This window comes from Hyalella azteca, unplaced genomic scaffold, assembly GCF_000764305.2.
Source record: "Hyalella azteca isolate HAZT.00-mixed unplaced genomic scaffold, Hazt_2.0.2 contig10310, whole genome shotgun sequence".
Lineage (NCBI taxonomy): Eukaryota > Metazoa > Arthropoda > Malacostraca > Amphipoda > Hyalellidae > Hyalella > Hyalella azteca.
The window spans coordinates 208,461-226,371 of NW_025940355.1; the positions used below are offsets into that span (position 1 = coordinate 208,461).

The 17,911-nt window shown below is 37.6% G+C and overlaps 1 protein-coding gene across 1 annotated transcript; it reads right to left on the reverse strand.

The window, feature by feature from the left end:
• Positions 1–2,285: 2,285 nt before the first annotated feature.
• On the reverse strand, positions 2,286–16,741 carry LOC108679476 (maltase-glucoamylase). Its single transcript, XM_047882371.1, has 18 exons — positions 16,625–16,741; positions 15,776–15,921; positions 14,116–14,220; positions 13,813–13,962; positions 13,108–13,212; positions 12,428–12,527; positions 11,666–11,796; positions 11,062–11,193; positions 9,239–9,469; positions 8,687–8,877; positions 8,210–8,317; positions 6,303–6,439; positions 5,930–6,053; positions 5,486–5,615; positions 4,368–4,529; positions 3,782–3,930; positions 3,157–3,289; positions 2,286–2,543 (listed from the first exon to the last, which is right to left on the reverse strand). Exons 1-18 carry the CDS (start codon positions 16,710–16,712, stop codon positions 2,325–2,327), a joined length of 2,541 nt encoding a protein of 846 aa, XP_047738327.1. The 5' UTR covers positions 16,713–16,741; the 3' UTR covers positions 2,286–2,324.
• Between the last annotated feature and the right edge of the window lie 1,170 nt (positions 16,742–17,911).

Consider the following 17,911-nt stretch of genomic DNA (forward strand, 5'->3'; position numbering starts at 1 on the left):
TTCTTCGTTTGGATGTGATCATCTGTTGATGATCGTCAATATTTATAAAAAATAATATGCCAAACCGAAAATAGGTGACCATTTTCTCTCTCATAGAATTCTGTGGACAGATTAAAATTATTTTGTGGACTAAATTATTTTGAAATTTTTAAGAACTATTTTCTGAATTTGCACAATTAAAAGATCAAAACAATTTATATCTCGTAAATCTGATGCAATTTTCTAAAGTTTTCTACGCGTACTGTCGTGAAGACAGTGAAAATATTTATTTAACTAATAAGTAATTATAATTACTTATCAAAGGAGAATGCCAACAAATTCAGTTGGGATTCTCTGGACATTCCTCGTATCGACATATAGACCCCATTCCTCCTATAGACGGACGGACTACATCCCACGTATCAATTTATGGACCACATCCCTGGTGTCGATGGATGGACCACATCCATCGCATCGATAGATGGACCACATCCCTCGTATCGATGGATGGACCTCATCTATCATATCGATGGATGGACCACATCCCTGGTATCGATGGATGGGCTACATCCATCATATCGATAGATGGACCACATCCCTGGTATCGATGGATGGACCACATCCCTCGTATCGATGGATGAACCACATCCCTGGTATCGATGGATGGACCACATCCCTCGTATCGATAGACGGACCACATCCCTGGTATCGATGGGTGGACCATATCCCTGGTATCGATGGATGGACCACATCCCTGGTATCGATGGATGGACCACAATCCTCGTATCCATTGCCCCGTAATTTTAGACGCGAGGAGGCAGATCGATGAAAGAAGCTTTGAAAAACACGAGTTCTTTTCGCATTGCCGTTCGTCATTCACTTGGAATACCTAAGAAAAGCTCCCTAATTATACCTTGTCACCAGAAGTTGCCCGTTAAGCAGAAATCGAAGGATAATTGCTCGTAATATGACGAAAGAATTGGGCCTGAGAAAGCTGTTGAATTATTAATTCAGGCCTAGCTAGACAAGCTCCAGAAGGTATATTACTTCGATCAATTCTATGTAATAGTGCTATTTATTGACGTAATAATTTGAATTAGATTGCACGCCTGGTACATCTGATAAATTCAATCTTTCTGTTTGTTATTAAAATATTTAGTCGACGAAAAACATAATATTATAGTACCTTATATTTTAGTATAATTTTCAATAACTCCTCTTGAACGACTGAAATTTTTTAATGCTTTCAAATATTAAACGACGCAAGTTTTTTCTTAAATTTTTTGTTTTACCAAAATTTCGCTTCTACAATCTATATGTTCGAACCAGCGTTCCATCATTTAATTTATCGGAATCAAAATTCTTTCATATTTATGCTACAAAAAAGTTTCGGCATTTGGCATTTGTAAACTAAACATAAATCTAACTTAGTAGTCAATTTAATTTTTCCCAGATTTTCTAGTAATTATCGTTAGTAATCACATAGTCCTATAATAGCTCGACAATCTCCTGCTATAGATCCACAAAACTTCCTTTTTATTTCCTATAATTGAACCAGAACATCCATTTCTACTCCGATACGCACTTAGTTTAGTAGTAAAAACATTTTCAATTTACATATTTGTAGTTTGAAATTGGCGATAGTAAGGGCATATGCTGCTTTTCAACTGAATACCAGCTGAACAGCTTATTTGGAAGGATCAGCTCGTTTTATTAAGGATTCCTGTTGGAATACATGGTGCATTTGTTCAGAAAGTTACGATTCCTCACTGCTTTCCAAAACTTGGTTTTACGTAAAATAAGATGAATGTATCGTGAAAGTCATTGCAAGCTTTGAATAATGTAAATTTCACCAGTTATAGATAACTGTTTGAATATTATCAGCTAAAATAAGCAACGTTAATTTAGTAAATTGAATTATCATACACGAAAACTTTTGAAGAAGAAAATTAGCTGACAAATTATCTCGTGCACAATAATAGTTGAACAAATGTTCTCATGCAAATATAAAGTTACCTAGAATGTGCATTCGTGAGAAGCATTCAGGCTACACCAACCAATCTCATCAACATTTGTTTACTGTTCCGTTCTATGTTGATAATCATTTTACTATTATTATTATTTGATTTACTTCCCTGAAATTCGAATTAATATAATCTCTAAGTTTAGACAAATGTTTACTTCCTCATCTTAGAACAACTTGGCTATTGAGAGAACGAAGACTGTAACTGTGCATTATCAATAATAATGAATGAATGTAATTCGACATAATATAGAGTATAAAAAGGATACAAAATAACTGTTGATACAATAATAACTGCATTTTATTTCATTAATCGTTCATTTTACATGAACATGACCATAAACTCAGTGTCGAGTGGTAGGTCAACCGTGACGGTTAGGACTCCAGTTGCGGCATCAAAAGCCCAGGCGGATGAGTCCAATGCTTCACCGCCGACGGAGATGGTGGTCGGGTTGGAAGGGTAGCCGTAGAAGATAAGGTGGTCAATCGACAAGCCAGCTACAACATCTTGTCCGTGCATGATCATCGACATCAGCATGTTCTGGAGATGAAGGAGATACGATATATACATATGTACGTAGGACGTGATATTTACATATCGAGGTATGTAATGCATGTAGGAGCTACGAGCAGCGACATCAGAGTGTTCTAGAGATGACTTAGACATGATGAATGTTGATCATAAGGCGGAAGTGATCCTCGACGAATGATCATGCATGGGCGACAGTGTTCGAGAGACGAGAGAGGTATGATAAAAATGAACAATTATAGGATCAAGGATCATATACGAATGATAGGGTAAATGACAATCGACGTGCTTATGAAATGTTTCAGAGCCATGGTTCGAGATTATGAGGGATTTGTAGCGATTGACAAAATAACTGATATCCCAACAGGAAGAGTGTGCAAACATGAAAATGTGTAGGAAACGCGGACCGGAGCTTACCACGTACTAACGTATTTTCCTTTTGTGTTGTTGACGCTGAGCTCATATTCAGCTCTGAAGACTGCCTTTTTCTAACCCATATATGATGTGTAATTATTGAAAATAGTTTGTTGAAAAAATATTTAATATGTTTAATATATACTCCTACGGTAATTAGGTAAAGCTGACGTAATTAAAAACCTTAGTAAGACACTACATAGATACTTACGTCCTCAAAAGAGAGCATGCTCATGTAGGCTTCAGACATGACGTGCTCGCCCTCCCCGTCGTCCCAGAATATCTCCCCTTCGGCCGAGTGGGCTGAGTCAAGCGCGATAGTCAAACCGAAGGGATTTTGCCGGCTGCAGAGGTAAAGCACTAAATTTAGCTCAAAGTTATCAGTTAATTATAGCTATTTATAGTTATTGACTAATTTGTATAAACCACGAAAACAAAAATCTATGTAAAATTTTTAGCTTACTAGATAAATATCAATGTAATCACAAAGCGATTCATCTGCATTCATTGCAGGCGTTTCGCAGGATAATAGTCAACTGAGATGACACATCCATATACGTTGGAGTTTCAATTCCAGAATTCCAAATAATATTCTGCCAAATAATGCTCAGACAAGCGAATTACTATAATTAAAATAGTTTGAGGCCTGAATTTTGCTTGTAAACTTTCTAAATGGCCTGAGAACGGAATATCAGAGCAAGGCAGGGCAAGCAATTTACAAAAATAAAATTAGTGTTGTATTTCTGCAAACTAACTCTTACCATTCAATCAAAAAAATGAATAAGGTAACTGCCCGGAAAACTAAGCCACAAGAAAACAATTCATTTATACGGCACCTGAGAACAGTGTTAAGCGCAGGCGCTTGTGTGGCCAAGATGCTTCCTCCTCTCGCGAAGACTGGGATTTTCTCGAGTGGGGCTGGGATGCTCAGGAGTTGGGCTGATGTGCTTTGAACTTCACCGGTCACCAGATCGTAGAAAATGTCCTTGAAAGCACAAGAACGCAAAGTGTACGGACTCGAAAACATTAAAACGTATTAGGCAAGCAATTTACAAAAATAAAATTATTGTAGTATTTCTGCAAACTACTTTTTACCATTCAATCAAAAAATGAATAAAGTAACTGCCCGAAAAACTGAGCCACGAGAAAACAATTCATTTATACGACACCTGAGAACAGTGTTAAGCGCAGGTGCTTGTGTGGCCAAGATGCTTCCTCCTCTCGCGAAGACTGGGATTTTTTCGAGTGGGGCTGGGATGCTCCGGACTTGGGCTGATGTGCTTTGAACTTCACCGGTCACCAGATCGTAGAAAATGTCCTTGAAAGCACAAAAACAGAAAGTGTACGGACTCGAAAACATTAAAACGTATTCAAATTCAATAGAACATACTAAAAATATTGTGTATATTTTGATAAGCTTACTTCTGGGAAGTACACGTCTCTAGCAGTGAGTCCTGGCGCGAGGACAGGAGCGACCATGATGCCCGAGCCCCAGAAGAACTGATCGTCGACGTCCCTGGCGGTCAAGTCGCTGGGGTACACATTGTACAGCGGACGCACCACGCTCTCGCCATCCATGTGAGCCTAGACGAGGTCAACACAAGGCATTGAACCTTTGCTAACTCTTTCTTAACTCATTTTCCACACTTTGTTAACCCATTGTTATCCCTCTGCTAGCCCCTTGCTAACCCTCTGTTAACCGTTTGCATGCTGGCGGTAACTCTAGTTACCAGCCTCAATCGTAATTTCCTTGCGAGTGCAAAATGCGATGTCCAACCAGCATTGCTCAAATTTATTCATAGAAACAAAAATTTGACAAGTGGCATACGTGCATGTCCGCCTGGTCACAGAGCAGTCTGAAATTAAAGGCGACATACCGTTTGTTTTTAATTGGACGAACGAGCTTAATATACAAACATAAAACGCCATTTTGAAGGCCGACATCTATTATATGTACAGCTCGACAAAAGAGGGCTATGAAACCGATTGCATTGACGACTGTTAATGTATCCTTATACAAAGAATAGGAGTGGTTTCAGTATTTGGCAGGCAGCACGTTAACATTCGAGGCACAATGACAAATACCAAGTGTACTTCAGCTCTTGTACTGCATCGAAATAAATGAAACAACCTTGTATTGTTTTACAATTGAAGGCAAATATATCAGAATTAAAGCTGAGGATTTCAACTTAAGAAGCATATCAAGAGCAGAATTCTCGCATGATCATGACAGCCTATGAGATACATGCTACCCAGTCAGAATCCAGATTCCGTTCAGGGGCGGCGTAGGCTCGCCATAGCCGCCTTTAGAGGCAAATCAGACGCCAATTGGCCGCCTATCATATTCGGCTACTAATTGGGAGCTGTTTTCGGAGTCACAAGCCCTATATACGAGGACAGGAAATTTTAGCTTCGATTATTGCTTTTAACGGGACATTGGACGCTGGAAAAATTCATTGGCTATCGGGATTAACTTCAAACGCGTCAGGTCATTTTACCGAGTTAAGAATTATTTTTAAAAGTAAACTTGATAGCATTACCATGTGGAAGAGGCTGTACAGGTACGGTAGATATTTGTAGCGGAGTTCGAGGACATCTTTTGAGATGGCAGCCACTGTTTGATCAAATGTTGGATCTTGATCAGGCTCGCCGATGGCGTTGTGGTTTCGACTAAAAGTTTGATGGAAAACAATGAATTAAGTTTATAAGTCTTGGAAACGGCTCATAATTTGAAACATCTCATTTTAATTTTAATTTAATCAAAACTGGAAAAATATTTTTTTAACTATAATAGTTTTGTGGAACATATTATTAATCTTCATAACAAGAAAACGCCATAGACAACGACTCGCTCTCTTGTCTTCGAATATCATAAATTTGTCTATAAATCTAACAATCCTATACTGTTTGGAACTGATTTATTTATCTGTAATTGAAAAAGAATATTTCTACCGGAAGAAAAGCTGATTTTGTTGAAGCTGTACCTGAAGGGATAGAAAGCGCCGAGCTGCATCCATCGAGCACACATTTCCACAGTTGTTGCCCCAAAAAAGCCGCAGATATCAGCGCCAACCATCGGGATGCCGAACAAGTTGAACTCGATCATTCCTTATGGATATTATAAATGTAAAATACAGTGAAATGCTATAGATTAATTAAAACTTATTCACTAGTAGCAAACTAGACTAATTGCTGACATGACTTTGGAGTTATCGGATCAGGTAAAAGGTTAGTTTATCTATAAAAACTATTAATACTTGTAAAAATTGCTAACAAGAACGATTCTATATCATGAATACCCTTAATAAAAGTGTACTTGTTGACTTTATAATGTGATGAGCATTAAATTTAACTCACCAACAACGGACATGGCCATCTGGGTCCAGTCAGCCGTGTTGTCCCCTAGCCAGTGAATTGCGTAGGATCCAGAGCCCGGGAAGGTGGACCGGGAGAGCACCACTTGTCTCTTCTTCGGGAACAGTTTCATCATGCCCCTGAAGAGATACGAGATTTACGAAGCAGTAAGTAATGCGTAATCATTAAGGCGAGAATAACCTGGGGGAATTCAATTCGGGAACAGTTTCATCATGCCACTAAAGAGATATCAGATTATAAGATTTATGTGGCAGTTAGGAATGCATATGATTAAGACGGGAATAACCCAGGGGAATTCAATTCGGGAACAGTTTCATCATGCCCCTGAAGAGATATGAGATTTACGTAGCAGTAGGAATGAATAATCATTAAGACGGGAATAACCAAGGGTAATTCAATATTTACATAATAGTAAGGAGTGCGTAGTTATTTAAGACGGCGGCTACCTCGATGAATTCAGTATTAACACAGCAGTTAGGAATGTGTGGTTATTGAGACGGTATTTAGGTGATTTCAATATTAACTTTGCAGTAAGGACTACATAATTATTAAAACAAAGCACAGTTATGGGAATTCAATATGTACACATCAGTATAAGGAGAAATTGTTTTATAGATATCGTAGGTATATCGGAAGATAAATTGAAGCTACAATAGTATAATGAAGATATAATCGCATTAAAACACTTTAAAGAAATTTTATTTTGATTGAGGGTGTATGTTGATCCAATTTTTATATATATTCTATTTAGATGAAAGTAATTTTTTCAAATTTACATCAATGCATGAATTGACAAAGATTTTTGTAATTTCGGACGAGTTTCCCTAAAATGTCCAAGAATTGTTGCTGAATCATAATAAGAATGTCAACTTATATTAAATAAACTTAACTCAACAAGCCAAATTCTGTTAGCCAGCAGGTGGTTCCCTCAATAGCTGGGTATTCCTTGAATTAGCGATTAGTTAGAGAGATCATCGAGAACTAAACTATCCGCGACCTAATTTTTGCATTCACTCGAAATATCCTACCCAAATCTTATAAAACTATGACATTATTTGTTACTCGTGTGTTATTCCAATCGTATAATAAACATGGAATGCGTTCAGACTATTTAGAAACAAGATCAACATACTCGTACATCCGATACAAACCTACAAAACTTTCGCTCAACAAGGATCGCACAACAAACAACCTGGATCAAGTAACTTTTAACAGACAACGTGGATCACATAGAACATAGATCACACAGTACACAATATTAATCGCAAAACATATGTTGATCAATTTACTTGTAAGTGGCGACCGTCTCCGACCACCCGTAGAGAGAGTGCGTGTCGTACATCAAGAAGGTTTGGTTACCATTTTTTCAAATTTACATCAATGCATGAATTGACAAAGATTTTTGTAATTTCGGACGAGTTTCCCTAAAATGTCCAAGAATTGTTGCTGAATCATAATAAGAATGTCAACTTATATTAAATAAACTTAACTCAACAAGCCAAATTCTGTTAGCCAGCAGGTGGTTCCCTCAATAGCTGGGTATTCCTTGAATTAGCGATTAGTTAGAGAGATCATCGAGAACTAAACTATCCGCGACCTAATTTTTGCATTCACTCGAAATATCCTACCCAAATCTTATAAAACTATGACATTATTTGTTACTCGTGTGTTATTCCAATCGTATAAAAAACATGGAATGCGTTCAGACTATTTAGAAACAAGATCAACATACTCGTACATCCGATACAAACCTACAAAACTTTCGCTCAACAAGGATCGCACAACAAACAACCTGGATCAAGTAACTTTTAACAGACAACGTGGATCACATAGAACATAGATCACACAGTACACAATATTAATCGCAAAACATATGTTGATCAATTTACTTGTAAGTGGCGACCGTCTCCGACCACCCGTAGAGAGAGTGCGTGTCGTACATCAAGAAGGTTTGGTTACCATTCGTCTGCATGGCTGACAAGCAAATGGAGTGATCGCTGCCCACATAAATGTCAAATATTTACTTTGAATTCTGTTCAACATTCTGACAAATTTAAGGCTTCAATTGACTGGGTGGAAGGTCAATTGGCTAAGAGGTCATAAATGTTAAACTCTTATTTGAGTTCATAATCGAAAGTTCTGCTGCTAAGCCTGCAATAATTTTATTCTTTCTTTTGGGATCACATCGTCTGTTATTGACTTATTGTATATAACTGAACAGCTTGGAGTTTGAAGTAGTCTCCAAAACTTCAAATAGTTTTATTTTTATTTTTTTCATCTCTTGAATTGAAGAAAAGAAAATAACAACTGAGAAAGATAGCCATAACTAATATTTATTCAGTTAATAACATCTAACTTCTCCTCACCTGAGCCTCTGGCTTTCCGAGTTTCCGACTCGAATAGTCTTTGTTGGATAGGGCGGAGAGTCATAGACGTTGAACGGACATTTGAGGCTCCAAGGTGGAAGTCCTTCAGGGTAGTTGAAAGGTTTGTCCATATTGGTGCCGAAATTGGCAGGTTCGTTCATGTCAATCCAAATAGCATCAAATGGAACTTTCTGCGAAAAAGATACACTATCAAATTTTGCATATCAATCAACACGAATAATTAGGACTTCTACTGACCATAACTTTTCCTGAACTGTGTAGTTCGAAAGTCAAATTTATGAGCAATGATAATGCCTCCCCAAACCGCCAATGACGACATATCGAATATTACAAAAATGTTTTTTAAACAAACAAGCTTTTTTAAATTGAATATTTATTAATTAAATTCAACTCTTCCAATAATGCAAGATATTGTTTCAGATTATATCGTGATTTCAGGACTATTACATTTTTTCAGCGACTAGTGCTGTACATACGTAAGTTGATGGTTCCGTTCAATAGACTTGGGTAGCATCGTAAAATTTTACTCACGTCATGTAGTATTTTCAGTTCTTCGGCCCACCAGTCCTGGGTTTCGGGCTTGAGGAAGTCCGGGAAAACGGTCTTCTCGTCGGGCCAGACGTAGCCGACCATGTAGTCGCTGGTGCCCGCGGGCTGGTCGCCCGGCACCAGCGAAGGTGTCATCCACTTGATGAAGGCATCGGCATCGCGGCCGCGCACCACAGGCTCGTAGTTGTCGAAGTCTATCACCACCGCCGGATCCTGCTCAATCTACGGCCAGACTGACCGTGAGACATCTATATCAACGAGATACGACAGTCATGAAGAAAGAGCAACTGTGAAGAGAGACGCGCGATACAGCTGCAGTACGGCCACATGAAATACGGCTGCAACGCGCGGTGACAGCCGCGGTACGGTCGCTGAACATACGGCCGTAAACGGGTGCGCAAGTTACAGTCGTTACAACAGTCGTACGGCTCAACGGAACTGCAATGTATCAACAATTTCCGGTAAAATTAGATGGTTTTACATGATGATGATTTAACTGATAGATTTTGGACTTTGATTGTGTTCAGCTCACCTTTTTCATGTACTAGAGATTTTTTTTAACGTAGGATGTGAACTTAAATTTCTCAATTTAATATTAAATGTATCAGTGTTTCATTACAACCTCTCTCTGTACTATATTTTGCCGGACCCTTTCCAAAAAGAGAACCTATTCACGTGCCAAAAATGGCCACTACGGACCTAACCTGACGAAATTAAAGAGATTGCCGATGAAATAAAAGTATAATAATAATAGAGAAAAAATCTCAAAAACAACTTAATATAACTTAAAACCCGCAATTTAATCAGTTTTAGATCATACCGTCATTTCGGGACACCATTATCTTTGTTTCAACGACTAGTGCTGGACACACATACGTAAGTTGAATGTTCCATTCAATTTGCTTGGGTAGCATCGTAAAATTTTACTCACGTCATGTAGTAGTTTCAGTTCTTCGGCCCACCAGTCCTGGGTTTCGGGCTTGAGGAAGTCCGGGAAAACGGTCTTCTCGTCGGGCCAGACGTAGCCGACCATATAGTCGCTGGTGCCCGCGGGCTGGTCGCCCGGCACCAGCGAAGGTGACAGCCACTTGATGAAGGCATCGGCATCGCGGCCGCGCACTACAGGCTCGTAGTTGTCGAAGTCTATCACCACCGCAGGATCCTGCTCAGAGTAAAGACTTGATAATTGTCAAATAACACTCTCCTGCTGAGCAAAACCGTATGAATAGCATGTGAGATTCTGTATGCGGATCAACTTTAGAGTGCTTGCAAAACAGTTCTACACCCGTATTCACTTCTGACGGCTCTCAGTAAAATGCTGGACATCAATTCATTCTTGATTAGTAACAATAAATTTCTTGACAAATAGTCACATTATAGTACTCACGATTGAATTCAGGACATGTGTTCACTTTAGGGTACTCACAATAGAGTTCTGGATATTTATTCACTTTAGACTACTCACAATTAAGTTTTGACATGAATTCACATTAGAGGGCGCGAAAACATTAGAGACTGAAAAAGTTCAATGACTACCAGCTATTCGACACCACTTGTAAGCACTGTTTCAAATATTTAACATAAAATGAGACCTATTTTTTGCTTTCAAATTATTCCTTGAATTTCAAAATATTACTGAAAAATTGTAATTCTACTTTCTTACTGTTAACGATTAAGCCGGTCTCCGAAAAGTTTTCATTGAAGAAATGGTGAATATACTTTGAGTTTTTTATATTCTTGGAATGATACATTTATATAGGACTGATTTTTTACAAACAGATCAATATAATTTGACTCTTTCCCACCAAAATCAGAGTGAGCTTGACGTTGTCAGCGTGCAGCTCGTCTGTGAGCGCAGGCAGGTCTCCCCAGTTGGTCGAGTCGATGGTGAAGTCGCGGAAGCGGTCCATGTAGTCGATGTCGCACACTTGTACGTCCTTCAGGTGAATAAATTACATCATTAAAAGTTCAAAATATTTTTCTCATAAGTTTGAAATCAAACGAGAAGAAAACGTGGCAAAATTAAAATAGTTAAGTAAGGATAAGGCGGAAAGTAAAAGTATTCGATGAGTATTTTGAGCAAATTATAGTCGCATAATTTATTTAAATGTTACAAATTATTGCAGACAGTATTACTATGAATTTAGTCTTCTGTACCCGATGGGGATAATAGTCAACCATTAAATTCGAAATCATAGTGCAATTTTACATGAAAAACATTTAAATTTACCATCCTATCACAACTTTCAAATTCATTATCTAAAACTTCATCTGATTTAGGCGCTGATCCTTTTCTTTCACGAGTTTTCTCCTCATCTTACGTTATTGGCATTCCCTATTAATGTAATCAATTTCATCACTGAGAGTAAATCAACAAATCGCTGACTTCTTTGCTAATTGATAAATCACCTGAGGAATTTGAGAATCCTTCATGCGCTGCCTGACAGCCCTGACGTCATCGGTTGAAGTGTAGCCGTAGCGAGACAAGTGAAAGCCCAGAGACCAGTAGGGCGGAAACTCCGGCGTACCCACAGTCTGAACAAATCACATCAAAAAATGGTAAATATTAAATGCAAAGAGATGAAGTAATCGGTATTAAGTAAGCTAAACTTGCAAATTATCCATGTTTTTCTTTATTGACCTCGCACTGTTTTTAGAATAGCAGTTAGATAATGTTAGGGATATAAATTAATTTATATTTTGAAAACATTTAGAATTTCTATCCTCGAAAATGTATAGAAGTTTTTCCTCGTGATCAAGGCATATTGGAAAAGAATACTTGATTGTTCGCCTTAAATTAATAATTCCACTTTTCCGTACTATGATTATTTTGTACCCACTGAATTTTGTAAAAGTGCAAAAAAAAGTAAAAAGAACTTGACCTGGCTGGACCTAACATCTTTAGAAAGGCGTTTAGCAACGCAAAGAAGTTTTTTGTACACAACTAGCCCTAATTCTAACTATAACCTAATAAGGTTGGCGTTTCTAGAATGTCCGGTAGTGTATTTCGTTTATTTTCGCGTCCGGTTTTTAAGTACAAACTAGTTACAGAGTACACAACCGGACTCGATTTTGGTCGGATTTATAACCCCTGTCCGGTAATGTTACCAATCCTGTCCGGCTATTGACTGACTTATATAAATATATTTATATATATACATATATCATTACCCATTGCATTTGAATTGAAGAAGAGTACAGAGTGGGTGTTGCCCGCGTCATCCTCCACCACCGAGTAGTAAGGGTGGTGGCCATACTCGTTCATGAAGCCCTTGCAAATTAATTAATAAAAGTAAAAAATGAATCATCTAAGAACTTGTATGAACATTAAAACCAAAAAGGTGCAATTTAGTGCAGAAATTCGCCGAAACTGTGATGAACGCAACTTTTTAACAGAACTTAAACAAGCAGCACAGGAGAAGTTGAGCGATTAATTGAACAGAAAGCAATCGAGGGTATAAAAAATTCAGCTAAAAAACGAATAAATCAAATATATAAACTTGAAAATTTCGTGAAATTTTTCGTATTTAGTCAAAGTTTTATCCCTTGTAACGAAAGTATCCAGAATTTAAGTAAAATGTGCGGTGAGAGTTCCTTAGTACGGGAGAAATTGTATGTGAAATAAAGGCATCCATTGCATGACAAGCAGTTTATTTAATACAATTTCTCATGAAGCCAAGTGGATAACTTCAATCCTAACTTATTGCTTGGCTTTGAGAAGTGCAAAAATGGTTCTATATTAACTTTCAGGCTTAGCTAATACTAACCGCAGTGACAATAATATCGGTTGCTAAACAATTAATTCAGAAATTAATTAATGTCATCAAAAAATTCTTGAAATTATAACTTACGGTGCCAACGGGCTGATCCCTAGCAAAGATTGGCCAGGTGTTGCGGGGCTCGAAGGTGTGGCGCAGGATTAGACGTGTTTTACCGTTTTTTAAGATAATCATTATCTTAGAAGTTATAGCCACCTGTCAGATTTCTGGTTGCAACCGGTCGACCCTACAGCTTTGGTTTATTATACCATTTTTCCCTTTATAAAAATACCAGAAACGAACCTATAATACCAGCGACACAAAAACTACACTCCGTTTCGGTTTTCCGTAGCTTGAATGTTGCACGCACTTCTTTCAATGCATTAACCTATATCATTATAGATTTCATTGCTAATAAACGATGTTATCCAACTCATCTTTGTGTTTTATTTTTCCCGCTAGCATTAATTATGCCCCTTTTCCAGAGCAGTCATTTTCATCAAGATGAATATAACTGCCAATATCAACTCACCCACCGTTGTAGTCAACTTTTACTGCCTAAACCAATCATGCTCATCTTTATACGCAATTGCTCCCTTATGCCAATATATACATCTTTATCGTAAGAAATATAACTCCCACTGAACGATATTATCCTAGTTACCCACGTGGTCTGCTGTCGTTGCTGAACTTAATTAACTATATGAACCGTTTAATTGCTAACCAGTTACGTACTCATTCCATTTCCCCTTTATCACAAACAATATAAATACCAATAAACCGATCTCTCACTCACACTTTAGTCCCGGTGGCGGCGCGACTGATGCTCATCTCGAAAGGCTGACCAGCGGCGGCGACCTCCACCGTGTACAGCGGCGCCGTCCCGGGTTCGTCTGACAGCGTCAGCGGCACCGGCACTTCGTAGCGCGCAGATTCCGCGTCTGTGATCTGATTAAAAAGTAATACGATAATTTAAATTATTTTTTCTAATCAGCAAAATGGCGACAATTCATCAACTCGATAGTTACAGATAAAATATAAATGTTCGATGAACCTGAATTTAACTTGCATTCTTTTACTTTTTTTTATTGAACATCGTACCTTGACTTGAACGCTATAATTTCCGTGGTAGATCACTTCCAGCTCCAGCCTGCGAATGTCTCCTTCGAACAATGTTTTCGTCACATCGATGAGATCAAGACCGACCTGAAAACAAAAATCAATCCGTAGAAAATGTCTGGTCTTGATTAAAGTTTAAACATTTCTTATGTTTTCTCTCATGTTCTGAATGCTGAAATGACCGAAAACTTTCTTTAAGTGGTAACATTTCATAATTTATCTGTCCTAAAGATGACTTTCAGCACTGTCTTAATTTCTCCAATCTGTCATTTTTTTATTCCATCCCTTATTTATACATCAATTATGTTTTCATTTTTATATGTTTTCATCAATTATGTTTTTCCCTGATATATTTTCATTCGTTGTTCAATGCTAAAAGATTTGCCCGTCGTTGTCTAGGATCGGTAATCGCTGAAGTTTGACATAGATACCGTTATCTCGAATTATTGAAAATAGTATATAGAAGTTATTATTCTTTTTCAGAATGAAAAATATATTTCATCTATCAAAATACATTTATACAAGACAATTTCATAAGGAAATTTTTATTTTATTACGCTTCTTTCCTTTCAGTACTAAAGAATACATATTCAGGTCCAGGTTATATCCCGATGCAATAAGTATACTCGCACACATAGCCTCAACATATTTGCGCAGCATCAATCATACAAATGCCCTTTCACAAATATATTAGATAATACTGCTACAGCTTCTTGTATACCAGGTAGCCTGGTGAGTTTTTTCTCGATTTTACAACATTTCAACATTACCTTTTTACACCCAGGTTTGTTTCATTTTTTACAGTCTTCGAAAACCCAGCCAGTCTATGCTCAAAAAATCACAGTTGGTTCTAGTTATTTATAGCTCCCCAGAAATGTATTTAAACAACGAAGAAAGTGTTTGTTTTCAAATAGCTTGAAGTCAGCCAGTTTTTACTCTAAAATCGCTGTTATTTTTCGATATTCATGGCGCCTCAGGCTTGAATTTCAGCAACAAAGAAAAGTGTTCTTTTTTACATACCCTGCAGACCAAGTCAGTCTTCAGTCAAAGAACCCTGATAGTTATCGGTAATTTTAGTCCCTCAAGAGGTGCCTTCAGTAGCAACAAAAAAAGTGTTACTTTCTACAAACCTTGAAGCCCCTGCCCGTATCCTGAACATATTTGCGCAGCATCAATCATACAAACGCCCTTTCACAAATATATTAGATGATACTGCTACAGCTTCTTATATACCAGGTAGCCTGGTGATTTTTTCTCGATTTTACAACATTTCAACGTTACCTTTTTACACCCAGGTATGTTTCATTTTTTTACAGTCTTCGAAAACCCAGCCAGTCTATGCTCAAAAAATCACAGTTGGTTCTAGTTATTTATAGCTCCCCAGAAATGTATTTAAACAACGAAGAAAGTGTTTGTTTTCAAATAGCTTGAAGTCAGCCAGTTTTTACTCTAAAATCGCTGTTATTTTTCGATATTCATGGCGCCTCAGGCTTGAATTTCAGCAACAAAGAAAAGTGTTCTTTTTTACATACCCTGCAGACCAAGTCAGTCTTCAGTCAAAGAACCCTGATAGTTATCGGTAATTTTAGTCCCTCAAGAGGTGCCTTCAGTAGCAACAAAAAAAGTGTTACTTTCTACAAACCTTGAAGCCCCTGCCCGTATCCTGCGGGGCACCTGCCACCGTGTAGCCAATGTCGCCGTTGTTCTGCATGACGCACTCTGACCCCGTCCACCGACACGCCGTGTAAAACAGGCATTCCGCTTCTCCGCCGCCGTTCTCGGCACCACCTTCATAATGGCTTCATTCAGTGCAACTAAAATCAACTCGTCATTCAACTAGGTAATTTAAAACTCATTCGATTTTAATGCTGTAAGTCAACTGAGTGATATCAGTTAAATTCATTGTGTGGCAGTTTCAACTGAATCCAACAATCGTGTATTGTTAAATTTTTTATGGATAAACTTAGTCGGGTCATCGGCGAAGGAAACCGCATTTGAATAACAAGCACAGTTGATTGGATACATCAACTATTATTTATATGAATTCAATGTCGAATATCAATCAGAGTGTTACTTCATAAATGATTCATACTGAATTGGCATGGATATTATTTGAGGAGTATTTTTTTCGTAGGATAGGTAATGACCAAATGACTCCACTGAAATAGTTTGAATTTGGAATGTTTGCCATTACATTATTTTCAATCAAATCAAAGACGAAGTAATTGCCATTATGGCTATTATTTTGTGATAGAGGAATAAATCGGACATCGTTTAAATAATTTCAAAATTTTCATCTGACTTTTAAGCTATCGCGTTCCTCGTAATTTGAGTATAAGTTGTTCACATATTGTTCTTTGTTATAAAGATACTTTGTATCCAAGCTGTTAACAAGTTGTTTTTTTTCAATAAAAGTAAACAAGGGAACTAATTTTTTTAAAGTTCAGAAATGAAAATTTTACTTACTGTTAGCAAATAGAATGTAACTCACCTGGGAAAGGACATTCAATGCCATTCTGCGCTGCGACAGAACCGATAAGCAGCAGCAGAGTTGCGACCAAATGTCTTCGAGAAGCCATGTCTGCAGTTGGACACGGTTGACAACATGTTCGTAACCGTATATATTGGTGTAACTCGCTTGAGAAATGACAGCTGGTAAATGACAAGCAATCAAAATTCTCGAACTATTGATATCAGTGAGATACTGTATGTCTAGGTCATGGGAAAGCCGAACTGGTTACCATGGAGTGATCAGAAAGATGCAAAATCAATGCCAATACTGCCAAAGTTAGTTGAGGAAATTCAATGAACTATATGGAATAATTCATATGAGTGATCTAACTAAATAATGTTGTGAAAATAGATTCGAACTTCTGCTATTTCTTAGACTCAAATCTGTCAGCTTTGGAAGAGAGAGATTGTAAATATTTTTAGCGAACATTTTGTTAGCTTAGTTTTTAATAGTCTTTTTTTATGCGCTCCTATGTTTTACTTGTTTATTCGACCTTTAGAGTGTTATTATAAGCATACATTGAAGTTTATAGGGTTAATATATTTATGTTTGCTCCTACAGATACAATTTTTCATTCAATAGAAAGGAAATTTGTGGTCGAAACCGCGGTTATCCTAAAACCTGAGGTTCTGGAAAGTATTTCAAAAATATAAATCAATAATATTATATATTCCACAGGAATATTTTTCAGGCAGCCGCTCTAAGGCTAAGCCCTGAGTTCTCGGTTAAAGAGTGCTCAATCGGGGTAAATGGTCGTTAACTCATGATTCGGAAGTAATTGATTAATTTTGTTGGGCAAGATTCGGGGTAAATGATCGGCACCCTGTTGTGCTGCTTAGGCAGATTCTGGGGTAATTGATCAATTTTTGTGGTCGTAAAATAATATTGAATGAGGTTTTATTCGGGGATAATTGGTTAATTTAGTTGGGTAAGATTCGGGGTAAGATTGTGAAAACCTATGATTTAAGCTGTTTATGCAGAGTGTGACGGTACACCCCTATTGCTATCTACTCTTGGTACATATTTTTTACTGTTTACAAGGCTATTCCCTTCCAAAGATATTGCAGTTACGAGCCTTTTCATGTAAAGTTCGAAGACAGATGCCCAAAATCATTCAATTGTTTATCGTTTATATATAATATCGCTTCCATCATATACATTTGATATAATTACGAACCATGTAGGGAGTCCGAAGAGGTCTTAATACTCGCTCACACGGACTAAGTCTGCGCGACGGCAGTCTAACGCAATTTGACGAAGGTGTTT

Coding starts and splice junctions, on each gene's coding strand:
- LOC108679476 (XM_047882371.1), bottom strand. CDS start 16,712: ATGGCTTCTCGAAGACATTTGGTCGCAACTCTGCTGCTGCTTATCGGT. Junction 12,528..13,107: donor GGGATCAGCCCGTTGGCACC/GTAAGTTATAAT, acceptor TTAATTTGCAAG/GGCTTCATGAACGAGTATGG. Junction 6,054..6,302: donor GATGGCCATGTCCGTTGTTG/GTGAGTTAAATT, acceptor AATATCCATAAG/GAATGATCGAGTTCAACTTG.